Here is an 18,115-nt window from a genome sequence, read left to right on the forward strand (position 1 = left end):
GAGGACCAGAGGCTCAACTGGCAGGCAAGTAAGCAGCATGGTCTGCTGCAGGTAAGTCCACCCAAGCATTATGAGCCCGGCGCTTCCAGCGCTGGGACTGGGCATATTTATGAGCCTGGTGCCACTGGCGCCAGGACTGGGTCCAAAAGGTCCCAATTGGGACTGGTTGGCACTCGGAACCTGGGTTATGGATCTGCTTCCAAGGGAGTTGGGAAAACCCTGACCTTTTGGAAGCAGAGATCATGACACTTACGTTGGTACTGCTTTGGGAGACTATCATAGATATGGAATACGTCGGAGGACCCAATCCCCTCGAAGAACAAGTTACTCTCTTACCTGGTAACGTTCTTTTCATGGGATGGTCCGACGACTTATTCCATATCGCTCCCTCCCTACCTGCCCCGCTACAAAATTTCTTATGCGATTGCAGCTTACATTTCCGCAAAGCTTTCTGTGGTCATACTGGCAGACGATGGGTGCCACATGTTCTGGGAAAAAACTACAACTGAGGCTACGGGCATCATGCGTCCTACCTTTAACATCCGGTGATGTCGGCTCGACGGAGGCCTCGAGGACAGCGTATCGACATTATCGACGCAGACGCCGAAAGATTTTCCAAAGCAGCACAGCTGTGGTGATTACTGTCATAGATATGGAATACGTCGTCGGACCATCCCATTGAAAGAATGTTACCAGGTAAGAGAGTAATTTGTTCTTTTTGCCTAAGACTAAACTTATATCCTACAAAAGAGCTCCTATACAGTTGAAAACAACAGCAATGCAATGATACTATGGACCTCATTACGAGAATGGAGGTAGCCATAGAGCTATTAGCTCCATGGCTGTCTCCGTTCCGGGCTCCATTACCGGGTTCCTGCAATGGGGACTTACCACGTTACTCCGACATAGGAGGACCTAGTAATTCCTCCTTGCAGGAACCCATTCCCATTTGAGCCCCCATAGAGCTCAATGGGAATGGGGAGGGAGGTAAGAACGGGCAGAATACATCTGGCCCGTTATTGCCTCCCTCTTCCCCTCGCGGGACCCGGAAAGCACACCTGGTTTTACCAGGCGTGCGATCTGGGTCACGTGATGGGAAGCTCGTAATCGGCTCTCCTGTAATGAAGGGGACCGGTCCCGTACCGGCCCCCTTCATTACGGGAGCGCCAGCCGTATAATGAGGCCCTATCTGTCGCTTTTGGAAACAGTGAAACATCTTCGGATTGCATGTCCGGCTCTAAGGACTGAAAGAACAGCCTTTTCAGCAGCTCATATTAACAATGTAAAGACCTTAGCACCAAATGACTGGTGCAGCCTATTCTTACTAGGTGAAAATCCTGCTCGAGTTTGTGCAGGAGTGAACTTTCTGGATAAGATTCTAGATGTACAAAATAGAGAATAATAAGTGAATAAGATGATTAATGGTTATTCATGGACACTAGTTAAAATTTGACTTAGAAACTTGGAAATGTATGTAAAGCGTTTTGTAACAAACTAAATCACTTTTTTTTTAATTAGGGGATTCATGCTGTTGTGTAAAGTCTAAACAAACCTTTGCTATCAACAGACTTCCATCTTCTATTTGGCATTAAAACAAAGTCCTTTTTAGACTTCTGTATCCACCGTCTGTGCCCAAGCACAAATGTCTCGTGCAAGAACCAATTCATTATCGTCTTCTTAACTGCAACTGCTTTTATGCGAAGGGTCAATAAAACTACAGACGCAATTCAGTCAAACAAGCATTCACTCAAATCTTCAAAGATGAGTGTTTAGGAAGCAACCACATTTATTTTTCTAAAGATGATGATCGAAACCTTTCATTTTGACTGCATTTGAAGTAGTCGACCCCCTTTCACACCGCAGCCACTAGTACACGGATCCTTATGTACCACTGATTTCAGATATGCAGTTCTCTATGCCGGTTGGTAAGGAAAGATTCAGAAAGTCTTAAATTCTCTGTAGACTTTGACAACCATGTGTGGAAGGAGCTATTGCCCACACAGGGCGTGCCAGGTGAACTGCTGTAAATTAACTGTATGCAACCCAAAAAGTATCTTTCAAAACCTAGGGCTCATTGTAAGATGACAAGGGAATTCTCTGTGGACTTTGACAACCATGTGTGGAAGGAGCTATTGCTGACACAGGGCTTGCCAGCTGAACTGCTGTAAATTAACTGTATGCAATCCAAAAAGTATCTTTCAAAACCTAGGGCTCATTGTAAAATGACAAGGGAATTCTCTGTGGACTTTGACAACCATGTGTGGAAGGAGCTATTGCTGACACAGGGCTTGCCAGCTGAACTGCTGTAAATTAACTGTATGCAACCCAAAAAGTATCTTTCAAAACCTAGGGCTCATTGTAAGATACAAGGGGCTTGGCAGGGAGCATAACTCGGACACATTCATAGAGCTGCTATGCATTTCTTTTTCAAAAGCAAAACATTCACCAAACATGACTGTTTTTATTCAGTCAAGACAAGCGGCTTTAGCAGGCAAACACGGTTTGCAACAACTTCATTATAAACCTTTTTTAATTCTGCTGGTTAAATACTGTTTTCAAGTTTACGTTCAGCATGCTATGACCAACATGCTGCAAAAGAAAACACAAATCCCCTTTCCAAGATGTTGATGATTATCTGTGGAAGATGTATATCCTACCCCTAATAGGATGAAATGTTCAAGCATCAGCACTAATATAAGTCTATGAGGGAAAAAGGTTCAAATCTAAAATGGCGCCCAAAGAGTGGAGCGTCGAGTTGACATTCCCACTTGTACCCTTCTATTCCTCTTTACCCCCTGGCGATGGCCAAAAAAGAAAATCTTCCCAAATACAAGACACAGATTCCAGACCCCTTATCCAGATGGCAGAACTATGCTGAAGAAACTGGTTACTTTAGCAGTGATGTCTCTGATGTTGGTACCATGGAAAACCGGATGGGGTGTCTCTGCCGTATTGTGTTAGGATCGAATATAGGTGCCATTGATGCCCTAGGGATGCATTGAGGGATGAGACTGGCATCAATGATGTGGCATGACTTCTGAAACACACCGGGATGGCATGAGTATGTCAAGACAAGAAAGGCAAGGCATGCATTGAGTGTGTATGATGGGAATGGTGTGGCACACAGTGATGGTGCTTCTGGACTGTTAAGGTATGGTGGGCTGGTGTTAGTTTAGCCATGATATGAACACAGAGCAAGGTGAGCGGGCGATGAACCATGTAATCACCTGCGCTGCGTCTATATTTTGTAGAGTGATGCAGGGTTCAAAAATGCATGCTGCATGTGCCTTGGTCTGGGGCCACACTCCGAGTGCCCCCAAGGGGTTAACTTAGGGAAAAAAGGACCAAAGGCAACTTTGCGCTTGCAGGGTTTGTCAAGGAGTTCTCTTCTGTTTTCTGTCGGTAATTTGATGGCCCATTAAGTATATACTACTATTACAATCATAGAAGCAGTAGTGCATTGGTGAAGGAACAGAACAGCCAGCATGTGTTTCGACCTAAGGGTCTTTATCAAGGCAAGAATGGTTTCAGTGCGAGGGCCACTGCTTAGGTTTGGTCATATGGTTCTGGGGGTTTTGCACATAGTACAGATGAGCGAAATTTAGTTGGAGACCTGGTGGGTGAATGGCTTTAAAAGTTGCAGAATTCTACGCTTGTCAGTTGTGCGCTGCAGAGGAAGAACCGGTGGTCAAGTTCCTCAATGGTTCTAATCCTGTTTGTTTAAACAGCTAGTAATCATGGCTGCCCAAGTGCGGGCTGTTGAATCTGCGCGGGAGCCGGTTCTCCCTGCGGGTCCCGGCAGGTATGGTCTTCCATGTCACTACTGCTGACATGAACACAGTATGACACTGGTCTAGATTATGCACATTCCACAAATAACAGTGGCACTTAGGATTCATTCATCTTTATTAATAGGAGTTTTATTTCTTTTAAGCCTTTCAGTCACATGCCAAGGACACCCATGGTACTGAAATGTGTGACCAAGCAGGGTGTGTAAGTGCAAAAACAAAACGGTGTACAGCTGAAGGGGTGAGAACCCAAAGAGGGAAGCAAATCTGATAACGAGCCAAGAGGAAGGGAGTAACTATTAGGCAGATAAAACAGGACACGAAAGTAGCAAGGAGCAGAAGGCAGCCTGCAGCTGTAAATTGCCCCTCCTCTTGCATGCCAGACCCTTATGTTTCAGTCAAAAATGGCACTGGGAAAGGAGCAAAGTAACTGTACCCAAGAGCTGGAGGGGGGTTTGAAAGACTTAGAATCACCTTCTGAAAGAAAGGCACCCTGGGAAGGATAAACATGTAGGAGGAGTAGCAGGGCAGAAATAAGCACTTTGAAGATGGAAGTAGAGGACCCCCCAGGTGCAAAAAGAAGCATTGAGGAGGTGTAAGCGACAGAAGCCTGACTAGGACAGGAAGAAACACCGAGAATTTGTAACTGGAGGAGTCCTCGGGAAAAAGGTGATAATGAGCATGTGCTGCAGCACTTTCAGAGGGCATGCAGCAGCATGTAGGAAGGGAGGACATGTTGAACCCATGCGCGTCTTGAAGTGCCTTTGTGGCAGTGTTCTGGTCCGCTCCGTTCTCTGTGGTCACATTCATCCTCCTCATTGTGATGTGATCAAGTGAGACCAGGAGCCCCCATTCTGAAGTGTACCAGTCACTCAATACCCATCAATTCTTGGCAGCAGGCACAGTGAAGTCAACTATGGCGGCCTGCCAGCCGCGACTCTTGGCAGCAGAAAGCGGAGATCCTGTCCACTATGTTTGGCAGGAGAGACCTCTACTGACTCTTTGGCAGTGGGTTGGGCACAATGAATCACTTTCCTGCAGCAGATAGACAGGGGCACCTGGAAGAAATGTAAGGGTCCACCAACACCTGCCTGCAGCAGTTGTGCTTGGCGCCTGACATCAAGACGCCGCTGAAAGCAGGAAGCTGGGCACCCTAGATCATGACCTGGACAATCATAGCGGGAGTTAAGGGTCATCGAGCCATGCGCAGTTGCTCAGTGATTTCATTAAGCCGCTTCTCGTCCCGAAAGGTTATTAGATCATTTCTTTTATCGATCACCTCCAACATCATATTTAAAATCTGTGCCTCGTCAGCACGGTCCTTGGGGCTCTTCACCCGATCTGCAAGCAAAAGGAAAGTGTTGTAACATTTGTGCACCTGATCATGTCCCTATGCTGTTGAGGGAGGTGTGTTGTGTCTTTAAATACTCTTTGATTCAGTGCAGTGAGGTGGGCAGGACTGTTCAGTGCTCCCTCGTGTCTGCTCCAACTAGGAGGCAGATTCTGCTGGGAATGGTTACCAGGTCCAGCCAGGTCTATTAGCAAATACTTTGTTTACTGTTACCAGAATAAAAGACGCTACTTTTGTACTTCCGCCACCTCAATATTCTACAAAAAACTATGAGAGTCACTGTTTGGTTGTTTGATCACTACTTCCAATACAAAAACAGCCACCAGCATAGTAGGTTGCTTCAATATTGAATGTGTTTGCTGAATTATCCTTTTTATATTAAAAACACTATATTTATACTGGTTTTGAGGCATGAATTAAAATAAGAGGGGAGTCCTGTCACTACGCCTTAGACAATAAATAAAGTTCCAACTGGAGGCAGCTGCCATTTATGAAAGGGGAAAAGAAAGTGTAAGGCTTCTTGCCACCACCAGCACTGGAATCAAACTGGTGAGAGCAGTGGTGGTTTATCTCAGGCAATCCCATGTGCTCAGAGACATAAGGTCTTCTTGAATTGGCTCGGGTGGCTTCCGAATGGTTGCGTTAGGAACTGTCTTGCAGTGTTTGGGTAATCGCATCCTACTACACTACTACAAGTTTCTGACATTGCCTTCAAAGAGATTTCATGTGAACCAATGCAAGTACAGGCGAGAGGTCAAAGCCAAACATGCGTTCACTACAGTAATAATACGGGGGACGCAATCCAAAAAAAGGAGCACATATGTATATGACACATATTAAATACCTGTAATAGTCTTTCTGATGCTTGTAGCTGATTAGATTCACATGCTTTGCATAGGCTGACATCTAGTGGTTAGTGCATAGTATTTAATAGTTTTTTTAAATTTTAAAAAGGGACGTCAAATAGGCGTTACTGTAATAGTATCCCTACTGGGCGCTTTGAAACACAATTTACTTGTATAAGCACATTACAAATGCACAACAAATGAATACTGTGGCATGTGCTGCACCCATGATCCCTCACATGTCAAGGTCCTCGGATTGTTATTTTTTTTGCTGACCTGAGGTTGTGTGGAGTATATAGTGAAGTGTGAATGTGAAGAATTGTTGGAACAACCTCACATAACATACATGTTGTCTATGGTGCTTCTACTCCCAACGAGGGAAGGCTTGGTGGGCGCATGTGAATCTAAGTAGATACAAGCATCAGAAAGACATGTACAGGTTTGTAATGTTTGTCTTCTGAGGCTTGTAGATCTGCTTAGAATCACATGCTTTGCATAGATTAGCGAACAGTACCTGGAGAAGGTGGTGGTTTGCAAACAGATGGCTTAACACCGCCTGACCCAAAAACCTCTTGAATGTGCATCTAAGAAGAAATGTGTGAAGGTGTGAATTGAACTCCAAGTAGCTGCTATGCAAATAGCACCTAATTGTACGTTTGCAATAAAAGGTGGAGTTGCCCCGGATCCTTGAGCTGAGTGTGCTCTGGGCATGAATGGTAATTCTCTCTTTCTTAGACAGAGAATAACATAAATGGATGCACTTGACAATCCATTTTGAAATAGCAGCCTTAGAGACCGGATCCCCTTCTCTTCCTGCAGCTATGGAAACCAAGAATTGATCAGTTTTCCTAAGTCGTTCACGCTTCTTTAGGTAGTGCATTACAGCCCTCTTGAGGTCTAGTATATCGAGGCTTTTCTCTTCTGAATTTTGTGTGTTTTGCAAGAAAGCTGGAAGTTGTATAGATTGACATAGAACTTTGAAATACATTTAGTAGAAAAATGTGGGTGTATACGTAAAACTACTTTGTCCCTGTGAATAATAATAAATGGGTCTTGAACTTAAGAGAACTTGCAGTTCACTGACCCTCCGTTTTGCAGTGATAGCTATAAGAAAAGCAGTCTTATAAGTGAGATGTCCAAGACTGGTTTCATGCATTGGTTCAAATGGGGGTCCCATGAGTTTGGTAAGGAGAACGTTCAAGTCCCATTGAGTGTTGGATTTGAATTTGGGGCGTATAGTCTTTAAGCCCCTTAATAAAGGCTTTAACAACTGGAACTTTTCCACCATGATACTTTACTTTGAGAGGTTGTGTAAGCTTAAAGTGCAGCTAGATGAACTTTAAGAGAATTAAAGACTATTTCGAAGTGAAGAAGATAAAGCAGATAGATGTGAAGGTGAGCAGTCAGTGGGGTTGATGCTGCGTGTTTTGCACCATAAGATAAAGCGTTTCCACTTGTTGAAATAACAGTGCCTAGTGTTGGGTTTACGTGCCTCTTTTAAGATGTCCATACCTTTGGGGCAAGTTTAAGTATGCACATTCTATGACTTCAGGAGCCAAGCTGCCAGGTTCAGTGTTTGTGGACATGGATGATGGGTTGTCCACTGATGCTGGGATAACCTGGTGTGACATGCCCACATTGGCGCTATTATGATCATCTTGTGCCGTTTGTTAGGACGTGGACGGATTTCCTTGCTAGCTCTTGTAACGCATGTAAAGCTTTGAATATTGCTAGTAGATCTACGAGGTTGATATGTCTGTTTGACATTACTTGCGTTACATGCCGTGCAAAGTTTGATGGAGAAAGTGGACGCCCCACCCTGACAGTTATGTGTCTGTTAGAGTGGCCACTATTGCTGAACTGGCAAATGATTTGCCCTTTAAAAGGTTTCCCTTTGTCCACCATTGTAGTGATTGAACAAGAGTTACGAAACCAACACTAGAACGTTGAATGGACCGCTTGGTTGCGAGCATTGTTCCGCTCGGCACTCTTGCATAGGACACATGAGCAATCATGTGTGTTGTACAAGAGAGATGTATGACACCATCATTCCGAGAAGACGCATGGCCTTTCGTACGGATATCCGACAACCGGCTACATACAGTGGAACTTGAAATAGCATGTTTCAAACCCTCTCGTAGTAGAGGAAGACCAGGGTGTGTTGTGTTCAAATTATTGCCCCTAGAAACTGTTTTACTTGACTGGGAACGAGACTTGATTTTTTTCTCGTGATTGAGAAACTCAACTGTAATAGTTTGAGTGTTCCGTTGACACATTTGAGGTGTATCCTCTGTTATCAGCCAGTCATCTAGATAAGGGTACACTGGAATGGACTGTCATTGCAGGTGGGTTCCAACTAGTGTGAGCACCTTGGTAAATACTCTGCGCTGAGGCCATGCCAAAGGGAAGAACTTTGAATTGGTAGTGAACTGATCCTACCTTGAAACTTGAGTATTTCCTGTGCGCTGGCAACATTGAAATATTGAAGTATGCATCTTTCATATCCAATGTTGCCATGTACTTACTTCATGTAGTGTTGTCCTGAATATTTGCGGTTTGACATAATTTGTTTGCAGGAGGCAGGTCTAACAAAGGGTGCATAGTTAAATCCTTTTAGAACCAAGAAGTATATTGAATAAATACCTTAAATTATCTCTAGAGGTGGAACCAGCTCGATTGCTTCTTTCTGTAGAAGTGTCTATCTCTGCTTAAAGTATCAAGTGATGCTCGTGAGACACTCTAATTGATATTCGCAAGGTTTTTCTAGGAATTCGATAGAATATCAATTGGCTGCTGTTGACAAACCCACTGGTCTGATTTTATGCCATCCCATGTGTGCGTAAAAAGTGTTATTGACCCTCTAATAGGGGTACATGGGAGGGGACCTGAACAAACATGTCATTTGTTGGAGGGGGAAGAGGAGCCTCTTGAGGCTGCACTTGTGCCGCTACCTTTACCCGCCAAAACCCTCTTTGATGGGAGGTTTGAAAGGTGGTTGATTGACCTCGAGTGGAGTACCATGGGGAGGAGGCTCCTCCAAACCCTAACTGCGTGGACCTCGAATAACCTTGGCATCGAAAGGAATGACGGTATTAAACACACGGAGTTGGACGCAAGGTTTATAGGATATTTGCCCTAACGTTTAAGGTCTCGTGCTCCTTTTTTCACAGTTTCAAGCGCACCCTCAACTGCTTTACCAAACAGGACAGATTCCTCTATGGGGAGGTTAATTAGGGTGGCCCGATCTATGGCTTAAAGCCAAAATTGTGTAGCTAGGAGTGGCGTTTTAGTAGGGTACCCTCTGCTACAGTTCTGCCCATAGTTTGTGGCATCTCAGGTGTTCTTGAGATTATGAGCACCTGTTTGCCCTCTTTAACAGTTTAAAGTAATTGTGACAAGCGATTCTTGCGCACTATTGTAGCTTGCAGGCAATGTAGTGTTATTAGCTATGCGCGTAGAATAGGCTGCTGACATAGTTACTCTTTTCCCTAGAGCGTAAGGTTTTTTACACTCTTTGGAGGAGCTTCAGCATTAGACACGGGGACCCCTGCACTTTTTTTAGTAGTGGTAAAGACTAACGAGTCCGGTTTCAAATGACCCCTCATATAAAGTGGGTCTGTAGGTGCAGGTTTAAAAAAAGTTTGCCACGCTATGCTTCACCGCCCTTGTAAGGGATGGTGTAATCAAGGAAGGTTGGATACACTTTATTTTTTTATAGATTGTAGCAATGGTATTGATTGGCTAACTGATTTTCTTTCTCATTCAGAATATTTTCCACGGACTTGTTTGAATTATGAAATTATCTGCAGCTTTCCTGAGCAGCTCATTAAATGAAAGTTGGTTGTCAATAGGAGCCTCTGTGACATCGGGAGAATGCAAGATACCAGCGTCTGGGTCATAGTAGGTGGGATCACAAGGATCATCATAACGTGACTGTGGACACACAATATGACACCTTTCAGGATGATCGGGTCACATCAATGATGTTGTGAGATGGCGATGTATGCATTGTGTGTATTCTAGGGAACGTAGCTGGGGGTCCCCCTTCTGTTGTATATAGAGATGTTTGTCTTACATGGAAATGTTCCATAAAGAGACAAAGATCCATTGTCTCCTCAAAACGGTCCCTGGTTCATGTTCCAGTCCTGGGTGTTACTGGAAGTGGAAAAACGATTTCCTCTGGGTGAATAGTATGTTGTTTCTTTTGAAGTGAACGAGACAAAGAAGAAGAAGTAGCCTTAGTGTACGCTGAGGCTTTATGTGATGTTTTTGTAGGTGTTGTAGTGTGTCTGGAAGTTCCTTGAGAACTTACTGTGTCTTTTTGTGTGTGTTTGGGAGGTGTTTGTACTCTTGACCTATGTTTCTACGCCTGTTCAGATGAGGGTGACCGAAACATGCTCCGTCGAAGTTTTATGCACGGCAGAATGTGTCTGTTGCCGTTTATCCCCATGCCCTGGACACAAGGTTGTAAGCGCAGCAGGCTTTGGACACATCAAGGGAGAAGGGCTTTCTGTTGCAGCAGGCTTTGGACGCATCAAGGGAGAAGGGCTTTCTGTTTCAGCAGGCTTTGGACGCGTCGAGCCAGCAGACCGCAAAGGGCCTTCTGGTGTAGTATGGCCTTTTTTCTAACTGATCCATCGAAGAATGGCTTTGGATGCTTACATTGTTTGTGCCCCCCATGGTGAGTGTGTTTTTGCGTGGCTTTGTCACCAGGTGTTGTCCCCATAGCAGAACGCTGGGCCTGCCTTTTCCTTGTTGGTGACTGGCACACAGGAGTCTGCATACTCCTATTCAATGTCTTAGGCATCCGAAGCTGCCTAGGTCTTCCACATCTGATTCAAACGCACCAGTGGGTGAATACGACTCCGCCTGTATGGCGTAATCTACCCACCATTTAGTGCGTCTCCTTTAAAGCGTTTTGGGCCAAAAGAACTTGCACGCCGTACAACACTTCTCCGTGTGGTGATGGGGAAGACCGTGGTTACACACGTTGTGTGCCTATCCTCAGAAATGTTCGATTGCAAGAAGGACAGAACTTAGGAGTTCTTTACATATTTAAGTGTAAAAGGGGAAGGCAGCTAGACAATGGCAACAAAAGGAGAAAGTGAGAAGAGGCATTCGCTGGAAGTAAATAATGTTCAATCCTCCCACTCTCCCTACTGAGAGGCTGAAGCTTGGTGTTGCCGAAGCCAGCTGCGAGATGTTGAAGAGTTCGTTGGAAGTCTTAGGTTGATGTTAGTCTAATTTCACTCGTCGACCATGAGTACAGTACACGTCACACTAGTAATAGTATTACAAAGATGCCCTGTCAACGTCCCTTTCCGAACATTGAAAACTAGTTCTGCACCTACCACTAAATGTCAGCCTAGGCAAAGCATGTGATTCTAAGCAGATCCACAAGCCACAGAAATCTATATATGGGCAAAGTGGCCCTTCTGCTTCCTGTATTCTGTTGAGCTGATGCGATGCAGAGATTGCTCCTCCCCATTTTAGTCTATTACATCAACACCAGTGTCTAAAAAAGACTATTAGATGATCGCTGCCCACACCATCATCCGATTTTTACTGTGCGTCTGGGGCTTCCTCAAAGTAGGACTTCTAAAACCTGAAAACACCCTCATCCCTCTGCCCCAAAGCCCCTTACCGTCCAGCTCTATGTAGCAACGAAACTGCATCTCCAGCAAGCTCTGCTGCTCCTCCAGCTCCAGCTCTTGAGTGCTATGGGAACAATGAAACATTGAGTGTGACGAGACAAACTCTGGATCACCCCTGGAACGTGGAGCCACTGATGCCAATACTTTGTCTTTCCAGGAAGGGCGCACTTTGTATATGTATATATGTACACAGACCAGGTGCGTTATAATCTTCATTAGTGCTTAGAAACCATTCCTGCACCTCCATTCTCCCAAGCGTGAGGAAACAAGTATTGAAGGAATTGGGATGGACTAAGAGGAAGCTGTGCTCTGACAAAAATTGTCTTTCTGCAGCCGGGTTCTGTGTAGACCCCAGGCCCAATAACAAAATGCACTTGTTTTTATGCAAAGCAGCCAGCATCCTATATTGAGGGTACCCACATTATTCAACACCTAGATCCTTCCCTCAGTCCCACCCACGACACGACCAATCCTCTCCCACTGCGCAAAGGGTGGGGGGGTGGCAGCGAGGGGGTGCTGGAGGTGTTCCCGCAGTAAATTTTGCCCATTTCCAGCACTGGAAACAGGTTGAGTCTTGATCGGGTACCTCAAATCCACAACCCAGGCCTCCATTGAGAACTACACCAGGAGGCAAATTAGCAAACAAGCGGGCCACAGCGCTATAGCAGTCGGGCTGCCCCCCCCCCCCCCCTCCCACAGCAACCAGTTGTTTGTCGGGGCTTGGCAGTTTCTGATGGCCGGATGTTCATGCAAGCATCAGGATGAAGGCATTCCTTCAAACATGAGGGCACACGCCTCGAAGGGCGAATCTCTCAGCCCACATCTACGCACAAATTCCTGCCCAATAAACACACAAGTACTCACGTGATCATCAAATCCGACTCCTCCGACACCAGGGCATTTTTCTCTTGAACAAGCCACAGCCACTGACCAATGAGCTCAGACCGTTCCTCAAATTCGCGACCTGGTGTTAATGAGAGAAAGCCAGATGTATCGTCCATGCGATGATAATCCATACCTTACGGTCATGCCCGCTTCACCACTCACCCCTGCCTCCCATACTCAAGAGACTCTCAACACTCTAAACTAGTGCAGAATGAAGGCAACGGGGCCCCGTACTTGGGTGCTTGACCCATAGCCATGCCATGTTTGCCACACAAGAAAGCCCCAGTCTACATAAGGTTTGAAAGACAGTAGGCAAACGTGTATTTGGGGATAGTGGTTCTATACCAGTAATCGAGACTATGAAACAATGTCATCTAAAAGGAGGAGAACTGAGCTGTGCATTGTGAAGAGTGTGCATTGAGAAGCACATATTGCCCAATTAAGTTCCTTCAGAGTTGAACCTGTGCCCAACTCTATTGATTTCCTGTATATAGGTGCCTACGCTGTCAGTTTATTCCTAATGGAAGAGTACCAGAAATGATCTCCCCGCTCTTCTTTCCTTAAAAATGGCCGTTATTTGCAGGACCTGCATTGTTATGAATTACCTGTCCCATTTAAACCCCCCTCCCCTCTGTAGATAGATAATTGCCTGTGCTGCCCTCTAGTGTTGTCTGAAGTGGACCGCTTCAGACCTCCCTCTCTGGTAGCATTCTTGCCATTAATCATTTAATACCAGGAGGTGAGGCAGGGGCCTGCCCCCTATGGCTATAAGCCATTGTCCATGGGTGTCCAACTCCTGGACTCATGGGCCACAAACCTGACAGGTTTTCAGCCTAGCCCTCCTTAAAAATTGATGCGATAAATTAGCATACATTTCGAATCATTGTATGTAAACTTATCTCATAAATATTAATGAGTGATATCTTAAAAACTTGCCATGTTTCGGGACCTGGAGTTGGACATAATCTCTGCTTTATGTGTTAAGAGGGGTGCTAGAGCCAAGGGATAACCTCAAACTACTTCTAAGGAGCTATGGTGAAAGTGTGCACACTGCCATCAATGCGAACAGTGCCAATTGCCCCTCCTGCACCTTCACTGAGATTAGACTGCGAGTGCCAAAGTGTGTTTTTACACTCACACACACACACACCCCCCCACGCCCCCTGTATTTTACTTCCTAAAATGAGCTGCCACCTGCATGGCTTTGTTGGTGTTAGGACCAGTGAAGCTCTTCTCTTGTGTTATGTGATTTGCAGTAATTTTTGTTTATTAGAAATATAATTTACAGTAATGAAGTGTATGTAAAATCAAAAATACTCCTGTTTTTTTCTCACCTAATAACGCGTTTTATACTGAAGACTACTTTTGTACCGAAAGATGTGCTGCATGTCCTAGCATGAGTAGATCGCTCTCCTCCCATGTCTGGCCATCCTGCACGTTTCACGTTTGAATTCTCCGGCTGGGCAGACCTCCTGGCCTTTCTTTGTACTGAACTTGAAAACTGGATTACCATTACATGGGGTAATAACAACAGTGCTTTGTAGCAGGAGGAATCCAAGATAAGCGCTACGCAAGAACACATTATTATGTTAAGGTGATTTTCCAAAAACCCTCTGGAGAGGGAGGTCAGAAGAGCAAACCAGTAATGTCTGGACAGAGTGTGTCCAAAACCCTCTCAATGGTCGTGTGACCGATCTGTATGGCTTCCCCCCTCCCCACCATTTACTTAATAATTTCTTTCACAGGCGTGCTGCTTCATAGCTCAAACAGTGGTATAATGGGAGGGGGCTGGAACGCAGAGACTAGAAGGGGGTCTGGAAGGAAACGCAGTGAGAAGGGAAAAGCGGAGCAAGGGTAGACTGGAAATGAGAGGTCATCTTTCACAGTAATAACTTGCCTTCCAAGTTTAGCAAGTGCATGGTTTAGAGAACACTTGCAGAGCAGTCATTGTCATTACCCAGAGGAAGGCAGTAGGGTCTTTTAAATGTTGACTTCCCTAAAAAGGTTCCACCATAAGTGTTTTTCTGAATTCAGTTGTTTGCCTCTGATCTTAAGGACAGCTATTCTATTGGATGGACCGAATGACTGCTCTAATTGTGCCACCCTGATCTAGGCTTTTAAGAGTACTGGGTCCTCGTGGGGGCTGTATCCCTTATCTTCCGGTAGATTTAGGTGTGGCAATAATGATCCTGCCCCCTTCTTTCCTCCACTACCTGACTAACCTTACAGCCAATTCACCTCCTCACTTCTCCCATGCACCTGCCCTTAATGTCACTTCTCCCATGCCTGACCTTAATGTCACTTCTCCCATACACCTGCCCTTAATGTCACTTCTCCCATGCCTGACCTTAATGTCACTTCTCCCATGCCTGACCTTACAACCACTCAATTTATCCATATAACCCCCTTCCCCAACAGACGCTTCTCAATGGGTCTGCTTTATGGCTCACCCCCTCACTGCCGTCCTTGCCTCACCTTAGTTGGTCCCTAGCAGTTGGACTGCCTTTTCGTCCCTTCACTCTGTTTATCCTTTCCACCCATGCTTACTTAATGGGCACTTCTCCTACAGCCGAAAGCCTGCATTGCTACTTCCCTTATCCTACCCCACCTTGCCACATCTCGTCGCTCCCATCAAGCACTTACCTTCCCGGCACTCACCCTCCCGAAGTGCCTTCTCCAACTCTACTCCCTGCTGCTCCAGGTCTCTGAACCGCTCCTCGATCTCCTCCAGGCGCCGCTGTACAGACTGAGAAGCAAAAGGTCAGACAGACACCGCTTACGGAGCACATACAGGAAGTCTGAAACAGAATCCCCTGCCCACGATTGGCTACTACATTTCTGCATATTTTTTTTATAACGCTGTTTATTTGGGTTTATACAACAAAACACCATGAACATATGCATTTAACTGAAAGTTACGGCAGTAATGACAGTAAGAGGCAGCAGGGTCAGGGGGGTACATTGGATATATCAGAAAAACAGAAACAGATGGCAGTTCCAAGTGCATCGGGTGTTCAAGCGAGAGACATTTCTCAGTACACATCTAGTCATTTCCCCCATATCTTCTCTAATTTCCAGAGGGCAGCCTCTCGCATGTAGATGCAGCATTCCATAGATACGCACCTGCTTACTTTGTTGATCCATCGGTTCAGGCATATTGACTCTGCCGAACCACAAGTTGCGGTGATCAGCCTTTTACCCGCTCCCAATGCCACCGCTAGGAACGATTTTTCATATTTGGTGAGGTCTACCTCGCCCCAGATCCTGAGGAGTGTCATTTTGGGGTCCTTTGGAATTGGTGATCCTATTATGTTGGAAATCTTATTGATGCATTTGCCCCAGAAGAATTGTAACACGTCACAGTCCCAGATCATATGGAAGAAGGTGCCCGTTCCCCGTTTATATCGGAGACAAGTCTCAACCCCGGTACCTCCCCATTCGGCACGGGCTGTCTGAGGATAATAGGAGCAGTGGAGTATTCCGAGTTGTATCAGCCTCAGTGCCTATCTCGGGGGAACATCAGTGCATCTACCCAGTCCTCCGGTTCCAGCTCACCCAGGTCCCTTTCCCACTTCTCCTTTAATTTAGTAAGCTCCTTAGTTCCGAAAGAGTTAAGGGCCTGGTAAAGCGTGGAGGTGATACGTTGCGTGAGAATGTTGGATTCCAGGGGGGAGCAAGGAGGTACAGTAGTTATGTCCGGGAACTGGGTGTGTATGGCATGAGCAAGTTGTGCATGCCTAAACCGGTCCATACGCGTCAGGCCAAATTTGTCGTTCAGGGTTTCAAACTCTAGTAGGCGTCCCTCTTGGATTACGTTTGCCAGTGTGCATATCCCTCGCTTTTCCCAGTTCTCGAAACAGCCCATTATTTGTATTTCTGGAAGGTGCACATTATACCTTAAGGTTTGGGCTAATGTTGGTTTTGCTCCCCAGCCAATATGTTTGTGTGCTTCCCTCCAGGTATGGCAGGTATGAAGTGACATTCTTGGTATTTTCGATACTCGTCCGTTGTCAGCGTATAGGACCTGGAGGGGTCGTAAGGGGTGCAGAGCCGCTGTCTCTATGCAGATATGTGGTAGTGTGGCATCACCATGTAGCCATTCGTTTACCACCCACGTCTGTTCCGCTAAATAGTGTGTGCGAATGCATGGTAGTCCAATGCCTCCCTCCCATACTGAGCGCTGCAGTGTTGTGAGAGTGATTCTAGGATGTCCCCCCGCCCAAAAGCAATGTGCGTAAGTTCTTGTATATTAATGCAAAGGTTTCGTGGGGGATGGGGAGTGGAGCATTTTGTTTGTTTGTTTGTTTAGTATTTATTATGCGCACCGGACCCTGGGGTATAAGGGCGCAGACAGTAAGAATATGTACAGCTTAGAGCAAAGTTACAGGTTACAGTTACAAGTTACAGAAATTACCAGTTACAGGTGCACGTTTACAATACAAGTTTACAATCGTGTGGTGCAAATGCTGTGTAGCAAACAGGCGTAAGCATTATCATAGGTTCAATTAGCAGTTACTGTCGTTAGCCAGTTAATTACAATTTGCCTGAATTTGGAAAAAGAGCGTTCTAGCCTTGCGGTAGTGGGTAATTCGTTCCACAATTGAGCAGCTTTGACTGGGAAGCTAGCTCCGCCTATGGTGGTCAGTTTAAAGCGTGGTACTTGTAGGCGATTGGTGTAGGCAAGTCTGGTTTGTCTTGTGGGGTGTGATCTAGTGAATCTGTCCTTTAGGTATTGAGGGGCTTTGTTATGTAGAGATTTGTGTGTGAGAGATGCAGTTTTGAGTCTGATTTTCTCATGGATGGAGAGCCATTTGTGTTTCCTTCTTATTGCTGTAATGTGTTCTCTCCTGGGGATGTTCAATGCCGCTCGGAGGGCCTTATTTTGTTGTATCTGGATTTTGTTGATGATGGATTTAGTGGCTCCTATGTATAGTGCGTTACAATAATCTAGTTTAGAGATGATAAGGGCTCTGGCTAGTGTTAGACAACTGTGCTGAGAAAGGAATTGTTTCCCTGCTCTAATGAGCTTACATGTGTAGGCTGTTGAGGAAGCTAGGGAGTTTACCTGTTTGGAGAATGATAAGGTAGAATCAAGGTAGATCCCTAATGTTTTAACTTCTTTGGCAACTTGTATGCAGTTCCCATCTATGGTAAAGGAAGAGTAATTTGTACTTAGTTTATTGATGAGGGGTGCGGTGCCTAGGATAAGAAGCTCAGTTTTATCATCGTTCAGGCATAGGCCATGGGTTGCCATCCATGCCTGAACGATGCTGTATATTTTGTTCACCATAGCTAGATCTTTTTAGGACGTACAAGAGTCTCGGGAGAGTCATCATCTTGAACAGTGCTGCACTGCCCATTAATGATAGTGGGAGCGATTGCCAGTGGGAAACGTCCCTACTAAATCTGTCTAGTACAGGTTGTAGGTTAAGCTAAAGGAACCTATCCAGAGTCGGCCCAATACGTATGCCCAGATATGTGAAGTCTTGAATGGAGATGTGGTAGGGGAAACTCTCGGGAATCGCGGCATCGCATCCCTGAATGGGGAAGTACACCGTTTTTTGGTTGTTCACCTTTAGGCCGGCAAAATTT

At 45.5% G+C, this 18,115-nt stretch overlaps 1 protein-coding gene across 2 annotated transcripts; it reads right to left on the reverse strand.

The window, feature by feature from the left end:
• Positions 1 to 3,888: 3,888 nt before the first annotated feature.
• Positions 3,889 to 15,159, reverse strand: LOC138520979 (F-actin-monooxygenase mical1-like). Of its 2 annotated transcripts, XM_069633461.1 has the most exons (4): positions 13,858 to 15,159; positions 12,503 to 12,602; positions 11,629 to 11,702; positions 3,889 to 5,129 (listed from the first exon to the last, which is right to left on the reverse strand). In XM_069633461.1, exons 2-4 carry the CDS (start codon positions 12,508 to 12,510, stop codon positions 4,981 to 4,983), a joined length of 231 nt encoding a protein of 76 aa, XP_069489562.1. In that variant the 5' UTR covers positions 12,511 to 12,602; positions 13,858 to 15,159; the 3' UTR covers positions 3,889 to 4,980. The 2 variants fall into 2 exon arrangements, with proteins under 2 accessions (XP_069489562.1, XP_069489561.1); XM_069633460.1 differs by lacking the exon at positions 13,858 to 15,159 and having other exon boundaries at positions 12,503 to 13,849.
• Positions 15,160 to 18,115: the final 2,956 nt, after the last annotated feature.

This window comes from Ambystoma mexicanum, chromosome 13, assembly GCF_040938575.1.
Source record: "Ambystoma mexicanum isolate Mex_15411 chromosome 13, UKY_AmexF1_1, whole genome shotgun sequence".
Classification (NCBI taxonomy): domain Eukaryota; kingdom Metazoa; phylum Chordata; class Amphibia; order Caudata; family Ambystomatidae; genus Ambystoma; species Ambystoma mexicanum.

Coding starts and splice junctions, on each gene's coding strand:
- LOC138520979 (XM_069633460.1), bottom strand. CDS start 12,654: ATGGATTATCATCGCATGGACGATACATCTGGCTTTCTCTCATTAACA. Junction 11,703..12,502: donor GAGTCGGATTTGATGATCAC/GTGAGTACTTGT, acceptor TTGTTCCCATAG/CACTCAAGAGCTGGAGCTGG. Junction 5,130..11,628: donor TTGCTACATAGAGCTGGACG/GTAAGGGGCTTT, acceptor TTTTGCTTGCAG/ATCGGGTGAAGAGCCCCAAG.